The sequence below is a fragment of the Hemitrygon akajei genome, chromosome 27 (assembly GCF_048418815.1).
Source record: "Hemitrygon akajei chromosome 27, sHemAka1.3, whole genome shotgun sequence".
Classification (NCBI taxonomy): Eukaryota; Metazoa; Chordata; class Chondrichthyes; order Myliobatiformes; family Dasyatidae; genus Hemitrygon; species Hemitrygon akajei.
The window spans coordinates 7,011,324-7,023,717 of NC_133150.1; the positions used below are offsets into that span (position 1 = coordinate 7,011,324).

Here is a 12,394-nt window from a genome sequence, read left to right on the forward strand (position 1 = left end):
CGCTGTTGTTAGAGCTGAATTGTCGCCTGCTCTGAATGCAGAGTCACGGGTCCTCAACAGCGCACACACCTCCGCTGTCATCCATGGCTTCTGGTTAGCACATAGAGTGATGGTCTTGGACACAGTGATGTCACTGATGCACTTGCTGATGTAACTAGTCACTGATGCCGTGTTATACAAAGTATAACAGCAAGTTGAAGAAAAACTAGAATGTTTACAATGTGTTTATCATGATATAGAATGATTACAGAAATTGGAACATTTAAAAATCTGTCTATCATACACAAATGCAGTGACATTGCAGACGGACACTGGGTGCAGTGGACAGTATAATGATATTTGTTGGATGATTTGGATGCATGGCTTTATAGTACCATAGGCACTGGTTCAAATTACATGCAGCAGTTTATTAATTAACTGAATTTAATTCAATCAGCATTGGTGGCAACGAAAGGGCAAGCCATTGTAAACTAGTTCACCAACGTCTTTTACAGCCAGAGTCTTTTGATGTTGGCTTAGCTGCCCTTTGACCTCAGACCTGCAGTAATACGGTTTACTCTTAAGTCTTTGAAATGATAGAGCCAGTCTTTCCAATAAACCAAATCACTGCAGTGAAACAAGACCTCTGTAGTGTTGTTCTCACAGATGTACTGGATACTTCATTTGTATAAATGTCTAGTAGACCAGTCAAGACACAATATGATGTTGTCATGCAACACACACAAAATGCTGGTGGAACACAGCAGGCCAGGCAGCATCTATAGGGAGAAGCACTGTCGACGTTTCGGGCCGAGACCCTTCGTCAGGATATTGCCATTCTCAGTTTCATAGTTTTCAGAATGTGACTAGTTCGAACAAGACACGTATATCTGAGGTAGTGCTATTCTGGAAGTAGGAAGTCATGGGTGTCCTCAGTATTAGCCTGGCTCTTTGAAGCCTCGTGGTTTAAGTTCAACTGAGGAAAGCAAATCCTCCTCTAGTTGCATCAGCTGGCTTTCCTCAATGGATGAATCTGGCTGAGTAAGTCAACACAACTGGGAAATTCCAAGTCCATTATCTCAGGCAGCTTGTTGGTGACTCTTGCTGCCAAGCTAGCCAAGTCTTGAAGTCTGTAATTGCCGGAATGAGCCTGCATTAGTTAGCAGGGAAAGCATAGGGATAGGTTTGGATGTATGCAATTGTCAGAAATCCTGAGTATGATGGTGTACAGGCGAACATTACACAGAACTGTAGAAGTAAATCATATCTCCATACCAAAGCCATTGTTACTGTGTTAGTTTGTAGTAGCACTATGCTAATGAGAAAGATTCAGAATTAATATGTCAGTATAAAACCAGATGTCTGTAAGGTGCCCTGGGCCATCAGCAATAAAACTGCATTGCTGCACAATCTGTATTCCTCGTGTTCTAGTGTATTCCTCACACCACCATTACCCTGAAGCCAGATAATGAATCCTCCTTCAATGAGTGCAGTCGAATATCAGGAATAACCCTGGGTGGATTTAAAATAGGTGCCAATGTAAATGCGAGTATTTTGCTAAACAGCTTGGCAAACCTGCAGTCTTGCTGCTTCTGTCGAAGTCACTAGTGGGGTAAATGCGAAAAGATCATGCTGAAACATTTCCAACCACCTTCAAGTGGACGATTTAGCTTGGCCTCAACCTGAAGTTCTTACTAATTCAGAAGCCAGGCAGTTCATTCAGTCCACGTAGGACATGTAGATTATGGGGTTGGCAAGATCCCAGCTGGAAAGCTGAAGGCCTAATTTCTAATCACTGATGTAAAGGTATCATCAACTGCACCTTTAAGTGGTATTGACTTACCATTAACATACATGTTTGTTCAATTTGTGGCTTGCCAGGAGCATACCAGTCCAGGTGCAAGACAAAGGAGCTTGTAGTAGGACAGCTGCAAGTATTTTTTGAAATCTAAAATATTTCAAGACATATTAAACCACATATTAATATCAATATCACAGATTTAATATTTTTAGAAATCTGTGCTGTTATGTTTAACATTGTAACAGTAGAGGTGTATTTCTGAAAAATCATCCACTGCATTTCTCGATCTCATTAGAGTAACTGAGACCCAGTACCTTGAGATTCAATTTCATCAATAATTGACCTGTAAATCTGTTTTCTACCACTTTCGTCCTGGCAGTCAGGAGAACAGCTGCATCTGCATCTTGGTAGCTTAAGTTTTCATGAGGGGCGTTTTGTGTGTTTTCCAGATCTGTCATTCCACAAAGCTGTTTATAATTATCACATAAGTATTTAATGTTTTACCTGCTGAATCTGGCAAAAAAAATCCCAATTGTGTGTTGTTTGAATTTCCAGCATCTGCAGATTTCCTCGTGTTTGCCCAACTGACATCGTTTGTCTCACTATTGATCTACCTGGGCCAGATTTTAATAGTGGTTAAGAAAGAAAATGAATCCTAGTGCTGTGTGTGCTGATGCTATTTCAGTATTTTATTTCATTCAAGGTCTCAGCAGCAGGACAGCATGGTAAGAAGCCTACAACCTTACTCTCCTGTAACAGGGTATCCTACCATCTTCCACCCGACATGTCAGCAATTCACATTGAATTTACTGAATACTATTTCCCTGACAGTAAAGAATTTCCTGGTAAGATTTTGATTAAATAATTTCTCAAAATGCATTATATATGTGCCAAGCTTCAAGGTAATTGCTGTATATATTATTGATTATTAAAATGTTTTGCTATGCATCCAGTTGCATAATTACCATATGTTGCTATTTTATGGGGAAAGTCATGTTTTATTATCCTCAGAGCAGAGAAGCTGATACATAACAACGAACTATGATGCGTTCAATCAGTATGGCAATTGAAATATGCACTGGAATCAATTTAAATTCATTTGAATGGAGTTCAGTGTTTACCTGTGTCTTAACCACTATATAGTATGTGATTTGAGTAATATGTTGTATGAATTTGATGGAATATATTTGGAATCTGTGGAATTCCTTGTCACAGACAGCTCTGGAGATCAAGTCATTGGGTATATTAAAAGCAAAGGTTGATAGGTTCTCTATTTGTGAGGTTGTGAAAGATTACAAGGAGAAAGCAGGAGAACAACATTGAGAGGGATAATAAATCTGCCATGAGGGAATGTGGAGATACTCAGTTGTCCGAATAGCCTGATTCTTCTCCTATGTTTTATGGACTTAGAATGATTGGGAAGTGAATTTGTTTTATTGAAGCTCTCAGTCTATAAGCTGTAATAAATGGAGAACAGTAAAATCAGAATTGGTTTAATGCCACTGACATATGTCATGAAATTTGTTCTGCAGCAGCTATCGGGTTGTAAACTCAAAGCTGAGTTTATTGTTAGATCACAAGTATATGTGTGGAGATTGAGGATGATGAGTCCACTGTAACACATCCTCAGGGGCATTCAATTGTCCTCAGCCGTGAGCACAAGAGTTGTGTCTTATAATGGGTTAAAACAGTGAAATACCTAAATGATCAGAGCTGGTAATGAGATTGCATGAATTGACAGGAGCAATCAATTTCCAGCTCAGCACCAAGAACTATGATGCTCAGTATTTGGTGAAGGAAAATGGAGAAGAAAAGCTACAACAAGATGAAGATGGACTAAATAGGATTGAGTTGAGTCTGGGTCTGACACAGTACCATTTCATTGGAGGATAACAGAAGAACTAGGTGGAAGATGGATTTTGAAAATAGGATTTACCTGCGTATCAAATTCTGGGACGGTATGCAAATCTGTGATCACAGAGAACAAGGACCGACCCTAATGAAGAAGGACTCTGAGACCGTGAATCAAAGACAAATCAAGAGACCAAACTTAAGTTGATCAGCTTGTGTTTTGGACTTTGTGTAAATTGTGCAAGGTCAAGGAGATATCTCGGAACAAGATAGATTAGCTGGCTGAGTCGTGTCGCAGCAACAAACTCATACTCAACATCAGTAAGACCAAGGAAAAGTAAGTCCAGAGAGAACATGGCAAGGGATCAGTGGTGGAAAGGGTGAGCATCTTAGTCACCAATATCTGAGGATCTATCTTTGGCCCAACACACTGATGGTGGCTCTAATTCATTAGCAGTTTGAGATTTGGTATGTTATCAAAGACTAGAAAATTTCTACAGATGTATGATGGACAGCATCTTGACTGGTTGCATTGCTGCCTGGTATGAAGGCTACAGTGTGCAGGATAGAAAGAGGCTGCAAGTTTGTGGCCTTGGGAAGCTTCAACATGGGCACAAGCTCCCCACTATAGAGGATATCTTCAAAAGGAGATATCAACTTCATCTTCAACAAGTTGGTATCCATCAAGGTGCAGGAGCTTGAAGATGCAAGCTCAATGTTTTTGGAACAGTTTCTTCCCCTCCACCATCAGATTACTGAGTGATCCAAGAGTACTATCTCCCTTTTCCTCCTTTGTACTATTTATTTATTTGCTTTTTGTAACTTAAGGTAATTTTTGTCTTGCACTGCACTGCTAAAACAAAGCAACAAAATTTCATGAAATATGTCAGTGATAATAAACTTGATACTAATTTCAAAGGTGTTTGAACTGGGAATGTTGCCTTTACATTTAAGTGTTTGAATGAAGTCAAATGTATCCTTCATCATTTGTCAGTGGTGTGTTTCTAATATTACTTCAATTAAGCACAGTACCTGAGCCATGTCCTCTGCTCTCTGTGATAAAATGGAGCAAAAGGCTGACTATAAATTTGCTCCTATGGGTGTTCTTCAGAACTAAATTAACCCTATCCTTGTGTTCTTACTCAATGGTCCTGGATTTTACCCTCCCAAATATTTATCTAGCTTTTTGATTGTTATTATTTGTTAGTACAGTGTATTCCAATTAGTTGGGAGTCATCGGGATCAGTACATGTTGGCCCAATTAAGCAGCTGCCCCAATTAGCCGAAGTTTCGTGAAAATAGTTAAAAAGGTATTAAAAAGAGACAAACTACTATTTAACTGAGTAACAAATTACGCACTTAAATGAAATACAGAACAAATTAGAACACTATCAATACTACTACAGTATTATAAAACTGTATTAGCTCCTGATAGTTGTTGACGGAGGAATTCACCCCGTGTATATTGCCATGTTTTTTTTGATTGACTGTAAATGAACAAAATCAGCACAAGCATCTAGTGCAGGTAATGCCTTCATACAATGCAGTTGATGATTGCATTCTCCCAATCTCACTTTTCATTGTAACATGATTGTTGATACCTTCAAATTCTTTGTTGTTCCTAACTTGTTGAAGTTGTGAAATCATTTCATTTTCACTCTTGGCTGTTTCTAGCATTTCCAACCCTAAATTCTCGAAACCACAGTGAGCAAAACAGTTCTAAGTTCTCCAACTGCTTATTTCTCACCAGATACCAATGAAGAAAATCACTGCTTCTTGAACACATACGCAGCTGGCGCTATTTGAAAGCTGTTCACTCGAGGCATTCCAGTACACATGACTGACATTAGTTAGAAAATGTTCAGTAACAGTCTCATGTCCCAATTAAGTCCAAGTTTAATTGTCATTCAACCATACATTAAAACCCATATGTAGGAGCCATGCATCTGGTCTCTGCATTGTATTCTGTGTTGAGCATATTTTTTATATGGTAACTAGTTACATGAGTGTGGATGTGGTAAAAGCAAAGAAAATAAGTTACATTTTCATGCTTGGTTCTTTGCAGTTTGTAGCTCCGGACCAGTGGATGTTGTATCTTTTGCTGATCGCTCAATAACACTCAGCTTACACTTAAATATGCTTAAGTTTCATCACTTCAAGATTACATATTTGCTAATTGCGAATAAAGGATTCGACTTTTGGAATGAGGCGCATCATGGAAGTATAACAAATCCTCAGGATTGTTGGCAGTGGTAGTTGTATGTTGTGTGTTTGGGTTTGAAATGCAGTTTTGAATGGTCAGTGCTGCCTGTCCATTAGAGACTGAAAGCTGTAGAGTGGTGTTTGCCTAATAGTTCAACCCTTGGTTCTGTTGAAATACTGAATTGAATCTGTTGTTGCTTTGTCTGGATCGTACACTTGGAAAACAACTGGAGTCTAGCTGGAAGCAATGACCATGAAGTCAAGACTAAGGGAAATTAAACAAACATGCGATATTGCTAGAGAAAATGAAAATATTTATAAAGCCACAGACAGGCTGTGACTATGTATAAAGCTGAAAACAGCATGTCCAATGTGTGTGCAGCACATTATATTGCTAGTAGAGTGATCTGTACGTCTGATACCTCAGCATGTATTAGTTTGAGTTTGAGCCCCAAGGGGTAGTTCACAGTGCTCATTCTCAGCCTGCACCAAGGAGGCACTCTGAACCTCTCCCACATCCAATGGTACAAGGGGCTTCTGAGGACATTATGATAACACTCATGTTTCAGATGATAAATTGAATTGATTTTATTACTTACATCCTTCAAATATGTGAGTAAAAATCTTCACATTATGTCTCCATCTGAATATGCAAATTATAGCAATTTGTAAAGGTCTAAATGCTGCGCTGGAGGCCATAAGGACGCGAAAGGAAATAACAAGCTGGTGATGCAACAGCAATGCATTGCATCTCTGCCGAAGAGATTCAGATCTTCAATGGCGATCCTGTAGTATCATCCCTTTATGAGAGCTTTCAAGAACAACATTGAGGGCAGGTCTGATAATTATGGTGACTGTCTCAATTTTCTCAAACAGTTCATTGAAGGTTAACCTGGAAAGCTCATCAAAAGTTGCCAGTGGGCCGTCCAGGAGCAAGGATATCGAAATGTCCAAGCTTTACTACAGGAGCATTTGGAGGATGAGTGCAAAATTGCTGCAGCTTATATGGAAAAGGCTCTTTCTTGGCCACATATCAAATCAGAAGGTGTGAACACATTTCAAGATTAGTCTTTTTCTTAGGAGTTGTTGCAATGCCATGGAAGATGTGCAGGACATGTGAGTTGGACATGCTTGCTAATATGACAATTGTCATAAATTTTTTAAAAATGAAGATCAGTGGTCTAAAAACTGCCAGAAAGGCACAACTGTAAGGTTACTTTCACTGTCATTGTTGATTTTATTGAAAGCCAAGTAAAGATTGCTATTCACCCAATGTTTGGAAAAAAAATACAATGCTACATCACCAGCAGTAAGTGAAGGTGTGAACGAAACTGGGTCACAAACTGGCTCTCAAGCTAAAGGAAGCAGCTTTGCCACTACTGTGGCTACTATGGAAAGCAAAGGTAAAACTGAGCCTGGAACTGATGAAAAGGCTGCAGATTCAAAAGAAGCTGTGAATGAAGCAAACACAGCAGTGAATACTGCTTTAGCATCTAATGGCATTAGGGGACTGGTGATCATGATTGTAAACTTCCTATATTTCCAGTTTGGGTGAAGTCAAAGAAGAGTAACAAGACAGTGGTTATTCATACTTCCCTCGAATAAGGAAGTACAGCAGTGTTCTGCACAGAGAGCCTCATGAACAAGCTCAACCTAACAGGAAAAGGAACACTCGTTCAATTACGCATGAAGGGTCATGAAAAGGTTGTGAGCAGCAATGCTGTTTTAGGATTGGAAGTGGCTGGCTTAGACTGTGAACGCTTATTGTGAATTGCCTAACATCTGAACACAGGAACGTATGCCTATCTACAAAGGGAACATTCCTCATCAGATCTTCAGGAGTGGTCTCACCTGAAGCATATACTGTACATTTGCTGGAAATTGAGCTGGTGAATGTGTCTGAGGCTTTGGTGCTGTTGCAAGTGATTTGCATTGTTAATGATCAACCCCATTCAATCAGAACAATGTAGGGTTGGACTGTTAATGAATGGACCATTGAAAGCAGGCTGTGGTGGTGAAAGAGACTACACTCGGCCAGAGCTGACAGTTAATAGGAATCTCAGTTTTGTGCTTGGAACACACACAAAATGCCGGAGGATCTCAGCAGGCCAGGTAGCATCTATGGAAAAGAGTACAGTTGATGTTTCGGGCAGAGACCCTTCAGCAGGACTGAGAAAAAAATGAGAAGTTCATCTCATCTCAGTTCTTCTTATCTTTTTTCCCAGTTTCGATGAAGGGTCTTTGCCCAAAACATCAACTATTTACTTTTTTCCCTAGAAGCTGCCTGGCCTGCTGAGTTCCAACAGCATTTTCTGTGTGTTGCTTTGGACATCCAGCTTCTGCAGATTTTCTTCACTTTGTGCTTGGATGAGCTTTGGCAGCAGCCATTTAAAACAGTTCCTGGAGGCAGTCAAGAGGAACTATCTGGGAGAAGATCACGATCCAGGACAGACTCCTTCCCAAAAGAGAAATTTGTGTAAATGTTGAACTTTCACATCTCCTATCTTGGAAGCATGTAGTTGCAATTAATATAATAATTAGGGGGCTAGAATGTAGAAGCCATGTATCTGTTCTCTATCTGTATTCTGTGTTGTGCATTTATTATGTTTTTTATTGTAAATAGTCACATGAGTGGGGGCGTGGTGAAAGCAAAGAAAATAAGTTACGTCTTCATGCTTTGTTGATTGTAGTTTGTAGCTTGGGACTGGGGGATGTCGTATCTTTTGCTGATTGCTCAGCTACACTTAGCTTACACTTGGGGTCGCTTCAAAATTGTATGTTTGCAAATTGCTAATAAAAAATCCAATATGGGATTCAGTTTTTGGTGTAATGACTATTGGAGTGAGAGCATCATATTGCAAGTATAACAAATCTGCAGGGTCGTTGCCAGCAGCGATTTTTTTTTTTTGTTTGGCCACAACAGCATTATTCCAGGGCCAAGGGGCAAAACAAAGTACCAACAGTCATACACAGCAACAGGTGCAAATAGCACGTCTAAGACAGCAGTAAAAATACAGTCACCCAGAAAAATATTGTCCAAGTCCCCAACTCCATGAATGTTGCAGCAGTTTGCAGTCAAACACAATACAGCTTATCTTCTGTCAGGGAAACACAGGTGGGGGAGTGGTGAGAGGACTGCACCAACTCCCAACATGTACACCACACCATGCCACGTCACCTCTAGTGGAGTACAACGACTCCGACACCTTCCCCCAAGGTGGCTGCAGATAGTTGGGTTGAGGCCTTGTCACGACCAAGGCCACACAGCTCCCCCATCGTCCAGTCCTGCTGTTCGCTAGCAAATCAGTGAATTGGACTTCTAGCATTCCACATTAGCAATATCCAACAGGGTCTTGCAATCACAAGAAAAGTGACCAAGGTGATCATCTGCAGTTAAGCTGTGTACCAGCTTCGTGCACCAACACCTCTCTAATGCAGGAAGCCGTGGGATCTGCACCGTTCAGTTCCTTCAGTTTCTCCACCAATGGACAACTTGCTGATGGGGTAGACCTACAGTACGTGAAGTTCTTGATGTCCAGCAGGGTCTTGCGATCATAAAAAAAAATACATTTCAGAAAGATAACACCTTTGGTTGGCCCCGCAGAAGCTGCTGCATCTGAGCGCAATACCATCTCATCAATTGATGGAAGTAGCATAGCATCCCAAATAAACAAAGGGAATCCCAGCTGTTTTCTCAATTAGTTTTCTTTAAGACTTACCCCAAATAAGCGGCTACCCCAATCAACCGATGATCCAATTAACTAGAATCCACTGCACTTCCAATAGCCTATCAGACAAGGCATTCAGGTTGCCATAAGTAACAGAGCTTTTTGAAATATTTCTCGTCATCTTCCCTCTGTTGCCTTCATTGCTTTCTAGTTACTGATCTTCCGTTAAGGATACGTTACAAAATTATTGGGGGAAAAAAAAGTCTTATTTAAGATTCCACAGCATGAAATTGCATCTGTCATGTCGTATTTCATTTACCCAAACTATAAACTTAATTTCCTGGACAAACTTCAAGTCAATGAAACTTTCATAAGCAAAGGAAAATAATCCTTTTAGAATGAGTGAACATAATTTGCCAGTTTTTGATGAATTGTGTTTTGTGACCATATTCATTTGGATGGTCAAAATAAGGACTGCTGTGAAAACAAATCCAATTGGAGTACAGTTAGACGAGAAGCTAGACTGGACTGCCAACACAGATGCCTTGTGCAGGAAGGCACAGAGTCGACTGTACTTCCTTAGAAGGTTGGCTGCTGAAGATGTTCTGTAGGTCAGTTGTGGAGAGCGCCCTCTTCTTTGTGGTGGCGTGTTGGGGAGGCAGCATTAAGAAGAGGGACGCCTCACGTCTTAATAAGCTGGTAAGGAAGGCGGGCTCTGTTGTGGGCAAAGTACTGGAGAGTATAACATCGGTAGCAGAGCGAAGGGCGCTGAGTAGGCTACGGTCAATTATGGAAAACCCTGAACATCCTCTACATAGCACCATCCAGAGACAGAGAAGCAGTTTCAGCGACAGGTTGCTATCGATGCAATGCTCCTCAGACAGGATGAAGAGATCAATACTCCCCAATGCCATTCGGCTTTACAATTCAACCGCCAGGAGTAAGATATGTTAAAGTGCCGGGGTTAGGACTCAATGTATTTAAGTTAACTACTTAAGAACTTTTTAAAAGCTATTATTAATGCTTTTTGAGAGGGTGATTTTAGATGCATATCATATTTTTACTGAGTTAAGTATTGTATGTAATTAGTTTTGCTACAATAAGTGTATGAGACATTGGAAAAATGTTGAATTTCCCCATGGGGATGAATAAAGTATCTATCTATCTACCTATCTATTATTTAAAAATTTTGGACTTTATTAAAACTTTTAAATTTAAAGGCAATATACAAAATACCAACTCCTTCCTTATCAGGTTTATTATCACTGATGTACGTCATGAAAATTGTTGTTTTGTGGCAGTAGTACTGTGCAAGATATTTAAATTACAAAATACTAGAAAAAGTAAACAGTGCAAAAGAGCAGAAGCAAGGTAATGTTCATTTGAAAACTATGGTCATAGAGAAGTACAGCACAGAAACAAGCCCATCAGCCCATCTAGTCCCTGCTGAAAGAATTTAAACTGCCTGCTCCGGGACCATAGCCTTCCATGTCCCTACGATCCATGTAGCTATCCAAACTTCTCTTATATGTTGAAATTTAATTCACATGCACCACTTGTTCTGGCAGCTCTCACAACCTTCTGAGTGAAGAAGTTTCCCCTTATGTTCCCCTTAAAATTCTCACTGTTCACCTTTGACCTATAACCTCTAGTTGTAGCTCTAACCAACCTGAGTGGGAAAAGCCTACTTGGATTTCCTCTATCTATACCCTCATATTTATGTATACCTCTATCAAATCTCCTCTCAATCTTCTACATTCTAAGAAATACAGTCCTAACCTATTCAATCTTTCCTTAGAACTCAGCAACATCCTTGTAAATTTTCTCTGTACTCTTTCAACCTTGTTTACATCTTTCCTGTAAGTAGGTGACCAACACTGCACACAGTACTCCAAATTGGGCCTCAGCAACATTTTGTACAACTTCAACATAACATTCCATCTCCTGTACTCAATACAATGATTTATGAAGGCCAATGAGCTAAAATCTATCTTTACAACCCTAACTATATGTGACTCCACTTTCAATGAATTATGTAGGTGTATTCCCAGATTCCTTTGTTCCACCATACTCCTCATTCTCCCCCCCCCCCCCCCCCCCCACCGTATGTGTAAGACCTTCCCTGGTTGTTCCTACCAAAGTGCAAAAACACACACTTGTCTGGATTAAGTTCCATCTGCCATTTTTCCAGCTGATGCAGATCCTTATGCAAGCCATGATAGCCTTCCTCACAGTCCACAAAGCCCTCAATCTCATTATCATCTGCAAAGTTACTGATTCAGTTAACTATACTGTCATTCAGTTCATTGATACAGATGACAAACAACAAAAGAACCAGCACCAATACCTGTGGCACATCACAAGTCACAGGCTTCCAGTCAGAGAGACAACCCTCTACTTCCACTTTCTGGCTTCTCCCACAAAGACAATATCTAATCCAATTTGTTACCTCATCTTGAATGCCAAGCGACAACCTTTTTGACCAGCCTCTCATGCAGGACCTTGTCAAATGCTTTACTAAACTCCATGTGGACAACATCCACTGCCTTGTCTTCATCCATTTTCCTGGTAACTTCCTTGAAAAACATTCTAAGATTGGTTAGAAGTTACCTGCTGCACATGAAGCCATGTTGACTATCCTCAAGCAGTCCATGTCTATCCAAGTACTTGCATATCTGCTCCCTTGGGCTACCTTCCAATAGCTTTCCCACAACTGATGTCAGACTCACCGGCCTATAATTTCCTGGATTCTGTTTAGAGCCTTTTTTTTTAAAGCAGAACCACAGTGGCTTTCCTCAATCCACCCATACATGTTCTTTTGCCTCGGATGTTTTAAATATCTCTGCTAGGGCATCGGCAATTTCTGCACTTGACACCTGTAGGGTCTGAGGGA

At 40.2% G+C, this 12,394-nt stretch overlaps 1 protein-coding gene across 2 annotated transcripts in view; it reads left to right on the forward strand.

Moving 5' to 3' along the window:
- LOC140717103 (bridge-like lipid transfer protein family member 3A) overlaps positions 1–12,394 on the forward strand; it is a 154,895-nt gene that overhangs the window by 98,516 nt on the left and 43,985 nt on the right. For both annotated transcript variants that reach the window (XM_073030318.1, XM_073030319.1), the window contains exon 12: positions 2,484–2,625. In XM_073030318.1, coding sequence (XP_072886419.1) covers positions 2,484–2,625 — 142 coding nt within the window. The remainder of the gene's footprint in view (positions 1–2,483; positions 2,626–12,394) is intronic.